The sequence below is a fragment of the Chrysochloris asiatica genome, unplaced genomic scaffold (genome assembly GCF_000296735.1).
Source record: "Chrysochloris asiatica unplaced genomic scaffold, ChrAsi1.0 scaffold00034, whole genome shotgun sequence".
Taxonomy (NCBI): domain Eukaryota; kingdom Metazoa; phylum Chordata; class Mammalia; order Afrosoricida; family Chrysochloridae; genus Chrysochloris; species Chrysochloris asiatica.
In genome coordinates, this window is record NW_006408552.1 from 13,735,123 (window position 1) to 13,749,414 (window position 14,292).

General features: G+C 43.1%; 2 protein-coding genes across 2 annotated transcripts in view; one reads left to right on the forward strand and one right to left on the reverse strand.

The window, feature by feature from the left end:
* Positions 1–1,113: 1,113 nt before the first annotated feature.
* Positions 1,114–14,292, reverse strand: part of EIF2AK1 (eukaryotic translation initiation factor 2-alpha kinase 1) — a 33,653-nt gene continuing 20,474 nt past the window's right edge. Inside the window, 6 exon segments of the mRNA XM_006878412.1 lie at positions 1,114–1,245; positions 2,382–2,615; positions 3,455–3,537; positions 3,746–3,860; positions 11,856–11,956; positions 13,979–14,090. Coding sequence (XP_006878474.1) covers positions 1,114–1,245; positions 2,382–2,615; positions 3,455–3,537; positions 3,746–3,860; positions 11,856–11,956; positions 13,979–14,090 — 777 coding nt within the window.
* On the forward strand, positions 6,247–10,974 carry ANKRD61 (ankyrin repeat domain 61). Its single transcript, XM_006859760.1, has 3 exons — positions 6,247–6,468; positions 8,002–8,099; positions 10,029–10,974. Exons 1-3 carry the CDS (start codon positions 6,247–6,249, stop codon positions 10,972–10,974), a joined length of 1,266 nt encoding a protein of 421 aa, XP_006859822.1.

Here is a 14,292-nt window from a genome sequence, read left to right on the forward strand (position 1 = left end):
GGCCGTCATCATCCAAATAAGGGTATATATTGTGTGGTTTCAAATCAGGAAAGGTATGTGTCACGATTGTATTCTTTCACCATACTTAATCTATGCTGAGCAAATAATCAGTGAAGACCAGCAACAGGATGGGAGGAAGATTCATTAATAGCCCATGATAGGCAGATGACACAACCTTGCTTGCTGAAAGCAAAGAGGACTTGATGCATTACTAATGAAAAATAAAGACTACAGCCTTCTGTATGGATTACACCTTGTCATAAAACAAAATTCCTCACCACTGGACCAATAAGTAACATCATAAATGGAGAAAATACTGAAGTTGTCGCTGATTTCCTTTTGCTTGGATCTGCAAAACACCATGGAAGCAGCAGTCAAGAAATCAAATAACTGACTGCACCGGGGCAATGAATTGCAGAAGACCTCTTGAAAGTATGAAAAAACTGCAATGCTAGACGACTAAGATATGCCTGACCCAAGCCATGCCATCATCACCTCACATGCATGTGAAAATTGGACAATAAGGCAGATGAAAGAACACTTGATGTATTTGTACTATGATGTTGGTGAAGAATACTAAATAAGCCATGGAATGCTAGAAGAACGAACAAATCTATCTTAAAAGAAGTACAGTTAGGATGCTTAGCTGCAAGGATGGTGAGGCTATCTCATGTACTTTGGACATTCCTGGAGAAGGACATCAAGCTTGGTAAAGTGATCACAGTGACGGCAACAACGGGCTCAAACACAGAAACGATGGTGAGGATGGCACAGGACAGGGCAGTGTTTTGTTCTGGTGTACACACGGGCGTTATGCTGACTTGGCAACACCTAACAATAACAAATTTAAGATGCTGACTCATAGGAGCTCCCTCAGAAAGGAGCAGTTGAATTTTAGTAAGTCTTCAATAGGCTTACTGAATATAATTAATTATACCATTTATAGCCAAATATAGATTAGAAATTTACATTCCAGTAGAGTAAGACTTTTTAAAAGTCCACTTCCATAGTATTTACACAAGGGGCTTTTCAAAAGTTCATGGAAAAAAATCTATCTTTTAATTCAATTTTTCCACAAACTTTTTGTAGCCCCGTCATATATCCTTATTAAGGCTAGAGAGGGACACTTCCAACTTTCATGTCATCCTTAACTCTCTTGTCCTGAGAGAGGAGGCTCAGCTGTTTTTTGAGTGCTTCAATTTCTTTTTCTTGCTCCAGTACCTTCATCTGTAGGGTAAGAGTCATCTATAAAGAAAATATTTTAAGGTCCATTAAAATGGCTACTTCTTATACTTTAAAATATACAGACAGTATAAATCTACAGTACACTTTTGAGATGCATGAATTTCTGTTATCGCAGTTAAACAATGCCAGTCAGAATGTTATAGTAAGTAAACTCAATAAGTACTTCATTCTACAAGTCGCTATGTAAATGACTGGTACCTGTCACGGTATCAGTGCCCTATCATGTTGCTGCTGTCCAAGTCTGTTAACGAATCATTATCCTCCTGGCATGATTGCAGTCTTTTATCCTTTGGTACATGTCCACTTGACTAGCAGCTAACAATACTTCCAAAACAATTTATAAAAGGTTACCTAGACCAATTGAGACTAGAAGACCCTGAAAACACCTTTTTAACCTTGAAATGAAACTGTCCCAAGGTTACCATTTCCGGAAACAATAGATTGGCATTTCGGATATTAACCATCTAGCTGGGGCCATGAGGTTCACAATTATTCTAACACAAAGTTGAGAAGGTAAGAGGGCAGGGAAGCAAGAATACTGGAAACGAGTCAGGAGAATGGTTCTTAATGAAGAGCATGCTGACTCTGAAAAGTTTATGTCACTGCACCATTTGTATAGAAAGTGTCAAATGAGAACCTGGTTTGCTGTGTAAACTTTGGCAAAAAAACATACTGTTTTGTTTTTTAAAAACAAAAGATGATATACCATAGTTGGGTGGGGGAGAATGAAACCTTTTCACTGACTTAGCAAAGTGAGGCTGGAAACTGCAGCCTATAATTTTTAGAGCAGTGAGTTGGAAGGGAGTCCACTGGTTTACTTAAATATGAATACACCAGTATGCTGTTGGCATAGGAGCCCTGATTAAGTGACCAAATGACAGCCTTGGGAAGCCTATGGGGCAGTGCTACTCTGTCCTATAGAGTTGCTGGGGTGGAGCTGATAGCAATGGTACAGTAGGTTATGCTACTGACATTTAAACTTAGTATACTGCTAGGGAACTCTGAGGATGAGTTTCCAATGTTTGCTTCCATAAAACTTAGGCTCCCCTGGTTCCTCATGAAATAGGACTCAGAGTTTAAATAAATAAGTTCTATTTTAAGCTTCATATTTTTCTCAGCACAATAAAACGACATACATTTCCAGAATTCTGGAAAAGTTCACTCTGCAGTAGCTCGGCGGCAGAAGGTCTCTGGGATGAGTTCTTTCTGGTTAACTGCTGGATATACTTGACTTGAACTGGACACCTTTGACTGAGCGATTCAGGTATCTGGCCAGTTCGTAAGCCCATTAAGACTTGGGTGCGCTCCATTTCTGTTCCAAATGGCTGGAAGAGCTCCAGCAGAATGACACCCAGGCTATACATGTCTGACTGCAAAAGGAAAAGGAGGAGAGTTAACTCAGTAACAATGCAATACCCACAACAATGCTTCCATTTCCACGCACCAGCCTTTGGAACAGGACAGTCACCTCCATGAGCAAGAGTCTCCCCCACCCCCCAACAGGCTGGCTGCCCTGTGTGAGAGGTGACAGGATAATCGCTCACCACCAGCAGCAATCACTACCTTACAACCATCTTTCTCAGGTTTTGGAAGTCCAGGCCAGAGCCCGACAGACTGAGGAAGTGACAAGCCTATATCCATGCATGCACCATCTACTACGCCCGCTCTGCTATCAGCTCTGCCCCCATGCCTAATGATGATTCCTTGGTGAAGTCTCACAAGCCCACTGCATCAATCTGTGTTACTTTTCCTGGGGAGTTTTGGGGGAAGGGTTCAGTCTCTAGAGTTTTAGAGGTAGCCATGGTGATTTCCCAATCACAAAAGAAAAGCTGAACGGTTTGTCAAAAGAAAATGAACTCAGCTGTTATTTTGCAAAAAGGATTGACTTTAACAGTCCTTCAAGGAACAATTGGCAGCCTTCATGGAACCATGGGTTTATCTTTCTTAACTCATTACAACTTTTTAGTATCTTCATAGTATTCCAATTTGTTTTGTAAACTTTCACCAAAAATCACAAAGAAAAGTTAAAAACAAAGACATCAAAATAGTAAACCATCTAAAGAGCCAAGCAGTCAGATCCAGTTAAAAAGTGAGCCCTGTGAGGACAGGTGATCGCCAAACATACCTGTACCACAAGAGGACCTCCATGACATATGCTTTCCACATACAGAGTAAGCCCAGAAACAAAGAAAAATGCAACTGCCTCTACCTTGGCATCGTACTCGGAGCCTTCCAGCTGCTCAGGGGATGCGTACAAGGAAGTGCCCACCCTGGAAGTGTGCGCTGGCATTCCTGTAATTTGAAAACCCACGTAGTAAACATTTCATTGTTGATACTGTCAACATTAATGAACACTTAGGATAAGCAGGGCACTTTAGCTCCTTGGGGAATAATAGCGGCTTTTAGCCTTACTCTTCCTTATGAATCCTTGATGTTCTTGAAATACTGACATTCAAGCATGTCTCTTTTCTTAAGGGCAAAAAAACCCAAAAAGTCTTACTTTTTCCATTTCCATTATTCCAGTCTGAGTTTTTCTGTAGGATGTCTGTGCAGGCCAGACCAAAGTCTCCTATTTTTACTTGCTGATCAGGACCATGAAGAAAAATATTTCTGGGCTGTAAACAAAAAGAATGAGTCCGTTCCCTGGTTTTCTTAAACAGTAAAACTTTGTGGATATTAAGAGTTTTCAATTCAGGAGCAAATAGTGCTGACAAAACTAAACATTAGAATGGTAATTCTCAAACTCTGCACACATAGAATCACGTTTTACAAAAACCCCAGTGTCCCAGACAAACAAAAGAATAATTTCTAGGGGTGGATGCCGATATTATTATTTAAAAGTCCTCAGGTGATTCTAAATTTGGGGCTAACGAATTTACATACTGCAGTCCGGGTATGGCGCTATGGGTTAATACACTGGACGGCAAAGTTGCTTTGAACCGTTAGGTTGGTGGTTCAAGTTTACCAGTCTCTCCTCGGAAACCCTATACAGGGTCGCTATGGTTTGGGATTGATTCCACAGCACTTCACAACCATAACAATTTACACACCAACCACTAATGCCAAGGATGAAAGAACTAAAGATTTTGTCAACTTCTGCATTCTGAAATTGATCCAACATACAACTGAGATGCACTGATAATTACTGGTGATAAGAATGCAAAAAAATAAAAACAAAGTAAGAAAGATCAGTAGTTGGAAAATATGTTCTTGGTAATAGTAAAAGTGTCACCGGACATCACATGATAGAATATTGCAAGATGACGACTTATTCACTACAAGTATCACTTTTTCAACAACATAAACAGTGACTACACACTCAGACCTCACTGGATGGCATATACAGGAATCAAATCAGCTGCATCTGTGGAAGGAGATGATGGAGGTCCAGGGCCAACTGTGGAACACCAGTTGCTGATCTGCAAATCCAACTTAAAGCTAAAGAATATTAAAGCAAGTCCATGAGAACCGAAGTACAACCTTGGGTACTGAATTTAGAGACTATCTCAAGACTATATTGGATGCATCGAACACTAATTACTGAAGACCAGATGAAAAGTTGACATCAGGAACATCATGCATGAAGAAACCAAAGGTCATTAAAAAGACAGAAAAAAAAAGAGTTTACAAGATCAAAAGGGATGAACACACTCACCATTTCTCAAGCTGAAAGCAATGAAGAAAAACTCAAACCACAAGTTGCAATGTTGAAGAATTCTATGGGCAAATTAATAAATGATACAGGCAGCATCAAAAAAAGATGAAAGAAATACAGAACATTAACCAAAAATAAATTCGTTAGGGAGAAGCGCGGAGTGCGGGACCCTATCCAGAGATGGAGGCAGAAATGATGACACGGAGAGATGGAGCGGCTGGGAACGCTAGTCCAAAGAGGGAGAGGGGCTGTGTGCTGACGACCGGGGCACAGGCTTGCAGGGTATAACATTTGGTTGGTTGATGATGCATGGAAGGGACTGTAACCATGGAAATGTAATGATATAAGATAGGATGAATGTAAAGCTAATGTTCTCCCATGTAAACTATCACATAATTCACAATAAAAGTTAAAAATAAATACATAAATAGGTTAATGTTCAACCATTTTAAGATGTAGTATATTATAATCAAGAACTGATGTTATTCAAAGAAGAAGTTCAAGCTACACTGAAGGCATTGATGAAAAACAAGGCTCCAGGAATTGACAAAATGCACATAACAACAACAACAACAACAGGTCACATTAGGAAGGTGCACATTTGACTTTAATTAAGCAAACGTTAAAGACACGTCATCTCTCAACCAACATAGCCCAATGCCAGTGAAAAGCTACACCTATATTTTGGTGAAGGGTGGGAGAGCAGAAGAGATTCCACTAAAATCTAAAAAATATTTAAATTAAATGTTGTTTTCTTACTTTACTTTATCTAAATGTAATTTTCTACTTTAATATGTAAGTCCCTCCATTTAAAAAATTTTGTTAGCTGTTGGAACTATGTTGTTATGTGCTGTGGAGTCGATTCCGACTCATAGCGACCCCGCACAGGGTTTCCAAGGCTGTAAATCTTTACGGGAGCAGACTGCCTCATCTTTCTCCCGCAGTACAGCTGGTAGTTTCCAACTGCTGACCTTGTGATTCGCAGCCCGATTCGTAACCACTATGCTACCAGAGCTCCTTATAGTTGAATTAAAAGAGAAAATAGAAGTAATATTTTATGTACGATGAAAGTTTGGTTACCTTTCTGTGAATGGGGATTAAAAAAAGGCCTAAAAAATAATTGAGCACTCTGTGCTATAGAGGCACATTAAAAAAACTGAAGTGTGAAGTCTGACTCACCATAAAATGAACTGCATTCATGGGAAAGTCTTTGAAGCAACAATCCTAGGACAGTTCTAGAACTGAACAGAAGCAACCATCCATCACAAAGAGTCTGAAACTGACAGGTTCCGTTTTGGCAGTTTCCCTGGATGCTTAAGTCTTCATAAGACCCTTAAGTTTTTCTCATGGGAAACATAACCAGAAGGGGCACCAGAGGCCTAGGTGTTGACAGCACCTCTGCGTCTGTGGAAGAAGCCCCACCAGAAGAAGCACTTCACAAGAAACTTTACGACGCCATCTTGAGGGAAGACTGCGCTGCAATCCAGGTGCTCCTCAAAAGTCACCCCGTCAACCAGCCCATAACCATTTTGGCCAACTCCTTGAGCTACAGATTACTGCTCAACCAGGTACCCTCATTTCTGCTCAGTTACGTTCAGAAAATCTCTGTGATGTCTAAGAGGAAATTCCACCTCCTTGTTGTTAGGTCTGACTCATAGGAACCCTGTGTATATACATTAAGACCAAACACTGCTCGGCCAATCCTCATATTCGCTGCTATGTTTGAGCCCTTTGTTGAAGCCACTGTGTCAATTCATTTTGTTGAGGGTCTTATTTTAAGTGCCTTTCACCCTGAAGGGTTCATTTTCTGGCACTGCTAAGGTTTTCAGTGGCTACTTTTTCAGAAGTGGACCGTCTCTTTCTTCTTCCTAGTCCCAGTGTGGAAGGTCCACTGAAACCTGTCAAGGGTGACCCTGTGGGTATTGAAAGGACCAGTGGCAAAGCTTCCAGCATCACAGCAACATCCAAGCCACACAGTCAGACACATGGACAGATGGGTAGCAGACCACCTCGCCTGATGCAAGAAAATGTCATCTTCTCCAATATGCCAGTGGGTGGGCATGTCTGTGTGATAGAATTACACTTCCACCCCTTTTTAATATATATTTTCATTTTCTAAGTTTCTAAACAATGATTATTATTTTCATGGTTTTTCTTTCCCCAAGGAAGTTACCTGATCCCCTCCCCTTACCTTGTATTCAGGCTGCAAAGATCCATTTTAAGAACTGGCACAAACAGCTCTGCAGATCACAGAGAAAACACATGTTGCGTTATCTCTGAACGCCCTAAAAACGCCTGTCTCACTGCTGATAGGACTCCTTTGAAGTACAGCACTGAAAAATATACAACCTGCTTACCCTGTGGGTTAAGGGTTGCCGTAAGTGACTTAAGAGCAGTTCCCATTCATTTTACACTAAGAACACTTCCCAGGCATCCACTTTCAAACCTTTGAGGAAATAATTTCTGTTGCTTCAGTAACTTTGAATTTCTGTAAAACACAGGATTTATCATTTGGAATTCACTGGGCTTTTTTCAGTCATCCCACCAACTACTCTGCAAGAGAAAGGGGACGCTTTCTGCTCCCACAAGATTTACAGCCTCAGAAACCCAATACAGGGTTGCAATGAGTTGGAACCAACTCCTGAGCACTTCACCACAATTTTAACAACTAGAATATTGAACATACCATGAAGTGCCAGAAGCACAAACAAATCTGTCTTGAAAAAAGTACAGCCCGAATGCACCTTAGAAAAGGGGGCGGTGAGCTTTCATCTCTTGTACTTTGAACAAGCATGCTGTCAAGAGGGGCCTGCACTCAGTCCCTGGAAAAGGGAATCATGCTGGGGAAAGTGGAGGGTCACTGAAAAAGAGGACGATGGACTGGCAAAGTGACAGAAGCAATGGGCTCAAACCCAACAGCAAATGGACAGATGGCACAGGACCAGGCAGTGTCTCAACAGCACGTAACAGCAGCAGCAACTAGAAAAATACTGAGCCAATTGGATGCGAGCTACATGTTTCACCTCTGAAATGGCATGGGGCCACACACTGTCTTTCCTACATTGACTTGTAACATGTTCTGTTGTTTTCTCCCCCACCAGCAGACACAGTCTATCGTCCCCATTCACCTGGCAGCCGAGTACTGCAAAGCCCAAAGTCTGCTCTGTTTGTTGGAGCACGGTGCTGACCCTGAAGTAAGGTAGGTGCACAGGATGGGTCATTATTTCTTTCTGAGGATATGACTGACTTAGACGTTGCTTTTTCCAGTTATGCCTGGCCTCATACCGTCTTCTCAGCTTATGGCCTACAATTGATCACATTGTGAATATACCAATTCCTTTACCTCCTACATGAAATACTCTTGAGTAGTTGGAAATAACAAAAGAACCTATTGGCTTAGCCATGTAATCAGTAGGCATCCTAGAAACGTACGAGGAGGCTTCAATCAATGTATGGGAAAATTCCGTTATTGTTGAATAACATTTTCATGCACTTTTTGAAGCCTCCTTGTATTACGTCATGGTCAGTGCCCTGAAGGAGTTTAACAATCTACGTTAGGTCTAAAAATAAGCTCCATGAAAGGAACCGTAAGTTTCTTACCACTTATGAGACCTGGTGGCACAATGGGTTACGCACTAAGCTGCTAATCACAAGGTCAGCAATTAGAACCCACCAGTCACTCACTCTGTGGGAGAAAGATGAGGCTATCTACTCCCATGAAGATTTACAGCCTTGGAAGCCACATGGGCCAGTGTGACTCCACCCTGTGAGTTGCACACGACTCCGTGGCAGCGGGTTTGATTCATATGTGCACCACAGTTCCCGCTGGGCTGCTAACAGAAAGATTGGTAGTTCGAGTTACTCCCAAAAATCAGCCATGGAAAAGCTTATGGAACATGGTTTTATTCTAACATGAGTTACAATCAAGTCGACAGCAACTAGTTATTTCTGTTTTCACCAGCTAAACTAATGCCTGGCGTGGCACTGTGGGTTAATGCACTGGATTGCAAAGTTGGTTTGAACAACAAGGTTCGCAGTTCAAGCTCACTAGCCACTCCTTGGAAACCCCATACAGTGTCTCTATGAGTCAGAACCAACTCGATGGCACTTAACAATAACAACAACAAATCAATGCCTGACAGAAGTGCCCAATAAATACTATTTGGACTTCCATGCCTCTCTAGTCCATCTGTAAGATTTCCTGAATTGTTAAAATACGGCTCATGTCTGTCTTCTGTACTGGACTGTTTTGCCAAGGCTGGGCCTACCTGCTATTGTACCACATCCCAAACACAACTGTAAACTGAACATCATCCCCTCATTTCAGCACAGCAATCTGATTTTCATCAGAAACTCTTGCTTTTTTCTGCCAAAATCAAGGCATTTAGGAGGCAGTCCTGAGAGGTTTCAGTACCCAGGTCAGAGCTGGCTTCACAAACTTCAGTATGACTCTGGGGCTCCTGAGTCAACTCCTGTCATCTGGTCTACATCCACTGAGAGCGAGTCAGGTCAAAAGGCAGATGCAGTACCTCTAAGCAAAGTGCTGTCCAGTCTATTCGGACTCATGGCGACCCCAGCTGTGTCAGAGTAGAACCGTTTGGTCCATAAGGTTTTCAATGGCTGTCTATAGATCAGCAGGTCTTTCTTCTGGGTCACCTCAGAGAGGACTTGAACCTTCAGCTTTTGGCTAGCAATTGAGTGCATGAACCATTTACACCACCCAGGGACTCTACAGAGCCACAAAGACCCAGGTGAATACGGGTTGTGGCCCTTGGTGACTCACGCTGAGGTAACAGCAGATCATATTTGAGTCAACAGCCTATTTATCAGCCCAGTGCAAAGAAAGGCAGTGGAGACACAGAAAGAGCTCACACACAGTCCTGAAGGGCCTCAAGGAGCACACGCAGGGAGCAGGCTGCTAATGGAGGCTGCAGCTCCCCTCCCCGTCACACTACCATGCTGTGCTACATGTCACCCCCCCAGTCCCCCCAAACTATGATCTCCTGAGAAACAACACAGAATGTCAGGTGTGGCTTTAAAGAGATGTTGTCTTCTTCAGCACTAATTCCTAACTCAGGGCCCTTCCGAGTGTGAACTTGGTGTAACCTGTGTCCAATACCTGTTCTAGGGACACCCGGGGCCTCACCACCCTTCACCTGATGTTGCTGCACTGGCCAATCACGTCACCCACAGAGATAAAGCCAGGGGACCGGGTCCAGAGAATCCTGACTGACATTCAAAAGAACGCGGTCATGTGTCTCCGCATCTTGTGCGAACATGGAGCTCAAGTGAACGCCCGAGTGGACAACAGCAACAGGCCCTCAGCCCTGCACCTGGCCACCACGTACGGGACCCACCTAGTTCTCTCCATTTTGGTCCAAAACGGTGCCCTGGTCAATGCTACCAATGAGTCCAGCATGACCCCCCTTCACATGGCCGCAGACGTCCTGAACAAGGAGATGGTGGAGGCGCTTGTGGCCTGTGGCGCAAACGTGAACCGAGCAGTCTCATCCACCGGGAGCACGGCCCTCAAACTGGCGGTGTGCACCGCATCCAGCAAGGCCGGTCGGCTGCTGGCAGCAGGAGTCAGCTGCATCCGTCTGCTACTCCTTCATGGAGCCCAAGTCAATGCCCAGGACCACGAAGGCCAGACAGCTATGCATGAGGCGTGTTTTGGAGGCAGAGAGGTAATAATCAATCTCTTGCTTGAATTTGAAGCAAATGTTAACATTTTAACGAGAAATGGGGAATCTCCGATTTACATGTACCTTCAGCGCAGTGCCAACCTCCGAGACGTGGCCCTTCTGGCCAGGTTACTTTACTGCTCCTATCCTCTGAGGCTGACCAACAACCAAGGAATTCTCCCTGCAGGTATCATGCTCCAAGAGTTCCACCTCTTAAGGGAAACCCTCGTAAAGCTGTCGCAAAAGCCCTTATCCCTGGAGGATATCTGTAAAAGGCACATCCGTAATATCTACGGTGAGAAACACAAGCACCACTTGAGAGGACTTCTCCCCGTGAAGATCTGGAGCTCTGTGTACAATTACTATGACTTAGTTTGCCTCTTGCAGTGAGACCACCAGGTTTCATGAGGCTATGGGCTTTCAGTAACCCACATGTGCTGGGCTACGCCAGTACACTCATCTTGTGCACTCCAAATGCACAAACTATGGATCCTTGCAGCTACTGCAAAAAACAGTAATAAAGTGATCTGACTCCTGACTTGCTTGGGTTCCTGTTATGTTAAATGCATTTTCTATGATTTCATTTCTGCCTGAAAAGCAAGCAAACTACTCTAAAACTCTTTTACCAAAGAAGTAAACATACACCCTTCTCTTTCTTGACAAGCTTTTGTGGATAAAAATTGGAATGGTCATCAGATTTTTTATTAAATGCAGAAACACACAGTAGCAACTGCTCAAAGATGTTTCAAAGTCTCTTTCTTCTATGAGTTTGAATTCCCTGTGCTAAATTTCCCTGACAATGCATCAGACAGAAACAGTTTTGCTTGTAAAGCTGCAAATAATATATGAGCCTCTATTTTTTGGTCAGCATTAAGTACACATAGTGTCGTGAATTAGTAACCAGACAACTCTAACTACCTAGAAAACAGTATTCATATTTCATAGAAAACTTTTGAATACTCAAAGATGACTTCTTTTAAATCTAAGCTGTTTTCATGTTCTAAATCTACATGTGTGACAATGAGGAAAGAAATGACAACCTCTGAAGTCAATGAATTAAGGGGTGGCATCTCCCTTGATTCGGTGAGGAAGCCCAAACCCACTGCCATCGAGCTGATGCTCCTAGCTACCCTGTAGGGCAGAGGAGGAATGCCCCTTTACGAAAGCAGACTGCCACCTCTTTCTTCTTCAGGGCAAATGGTAGGTTTAGCCACAGAGCTGCCAGGGCCCCAAGCCACCATTACTTTCAACCAGTTCTCTGCCCCACTCACCTTGAGATCCCGGTGCATGATCCCCATGTTATGTATGTAACACACACCTTCCACCACTTCTTGGAAAATTTTTGTTGCAACACTGACCATAACATAAGGACCTTGGGGGAAAAACAAACAAATAAACAAAAAATTATTTCTCTAAATTTTTACTCAAGTACATGTAAACATTAAGGCAGATTTCAGTACATGAGTATGTGATGTTACACAAGCCTGTCAGATTCTCAGCAAAGATGGTGGTGGTGGTAGGTGCTGTGGAGTCAACTCTGACACACAACAACCCCATGTGACTTTCTAAGTTGTCATTTTTAGGGGATTTGATCACTAGGACTTCCTCCCATGGAGCCACTGGGTGGGTTCAAACTACCCACTTTTCAGTGTGCAACTGAGCACTTAACTGTTGACATCACATGGCATCACTATGAGTAGAAATTGACTCAATGGCACCTGACAACAGCTTAGTGATACAGCTCCAACCTATCTCTCAAAGAGAACAAACAAGATCACCTCCGCTTATACTACCAACTCTATAACCTGGGGGATCTCAAGAACTTGAATGTGTGTGTGCATGTGTGCATGTGCATGCGAGGGTTTAAACAACGGTTCCACTTACAGGTACCCCTACAATGACTCCTCCAACACACACACATTGACATGAACAAATCCCTGTCTGGTTGGTGGAAATGCAAGTAAGATGCTGACACACTATTCAGAATAACTGCCTTCCTTTGGTCTATCTTTGAAATAACAGGTCTGATTTTAATTAGCCTAATACATGGGGAACTCAAATACATGTCTCTCCTACTTCAGACATGTTATCAGGAAGGACCAGTCTCTGGAGCAGAATGTCATGCCTGGTAAAATGGAGGGTTATTGAAAAAGAGGAAGATCACCAACAAGACAGATTGGCACAGTGGCACCACAAGGGGCTCAAGCATTACAACAACCATAAAGTTGGCACAGGACCAGGCAGTGTTTCATTCTGTTGTGCAGAAGGCTGCTCGGAGTTAGTACTGACTCAATGGCACCTGACAACAACAACACATCCAAAACACCAAAAGCTGAACCCACTGTTATCAAGTCAGTTCTGATTCCTAGTGATCCCACAGGACACAGTAGAAGTGTGCCACAGGACTTCCTAGACGATAATCTTTACAGAAGCACATGGCCACATCTTTCTACTGCAAGGTTTGAACCACCAACCTTTAGGTTAGCAGCCACACACTTAAGCACTAGGAGAGCAGGGCTCCTTTACAGCCATCCACTGGGCTGAGTCAAGGCTTGCAGTCCCTCTTCCCTCAGGGCCCTCTCTCTCTGAGCACTGTGTCTGACCTCCACAGAGTTCTGCAGTCCTCACTAGCACCCTACCAACAAGCACCCTTCCAAGCAGGCAGGCCCACACTTTACAGATGAGGATGCAGACTGCGAGGCACTTGACTTGCCCCAAACCTTACAGCTGGAACTCACACCAGAGCTGGGACTCAAACCCAGGTCTTCATTCTTGGGGCTGCTATGAATCATTACAGGCTAAAAATTAAAAGTTTTTATTTGAAATCAATGTTATGTGAACTGTACCCTTGACACTCTGCCTTCCTCGTTTGGGGAGGATGATCACGCTAGATGGTATAAACTAGAGTTCTCATCCCACAGTGCATGGACTCAATCCTTACTTTAAAATATTAGCCTACAATGATAAGATAAATGCAGGGGATAAGCGTCCAGATTTTGAGGGATGCAAATTTCTCACCACACATCTTTCCATAAAATAATTTAAGAGTTATTACCATGTTTACGGGTTAAGAAAGAAAGTACAACATGAACTGTATCTACAATTTTCTCCCTCAAAATATCCAAAGCAAACTTTGTCTGCTAAAAATGAGTACCCTGAATTCCAACATAGGATTCAATAACAAACTAGATATCTAACATTGAGAAAATTAGAGCAACTTTCAGTTGTCTGTCTTTACAAAATCTGGAAAGAGCAATTACTTATTTTTTATTTAAAAAATAACTGTTGTTTTTTATTTTTAAAATTGAAACCACCTGGAGGCAATTCCTACTTGAGGTGAAGCAGCCCTGACTCTCTGTACCAGCATGGTATGTACGGAGCCGCAGGTACTCACAAGACGACGTGTCCACGCACTCTCGGCTCCTCCTGTTCCGCTCAGTGATCCAGTCCCACAGCGAGAGCTCACACAGCTGCATCTGCATGTGCAGCATCAGGTGGTACTGCACCTGCGGGTGACACAACCAGGACTGCCATTACCTTATATACACATATACATACATATTAAATATATACATATGGAGCTCGGGTAGCATAGTGGTTACGAGTCAGGCTGCCAACCTCAAGGTCAGCAGTTCGAAACTACCAGCGGTTCCATGGGAGAAAGATGAGGCTTTCTGCTCCCGTAAAGATTTACAGCCTCAGAAACCC

Bases quoted from the DNA above. Each gene is read 5' to 3' on its own strand.
- ANKRD61 (XM_006859760.1), top strand. From the start codon at position 6,247: ATGGGAAACATAACCAGAAGGGGCACCAGAGGCCTAGGTGTTGACAGC. The intron at 6,469-8,001 runs GTACCCTCATTT...CTCCCCCACCAG, and splicing joins ACAGATTACTGCTCAACCAG to CAGACACAGTCTATCGTCCC. The intron at 8,100-10,028 runs GTAGGTGCACAG...TACCTGTTCTAG, and splicing joins GGTGCTGACCCTGAAGTAAG to GGACACCCGGGGCCTCACCA.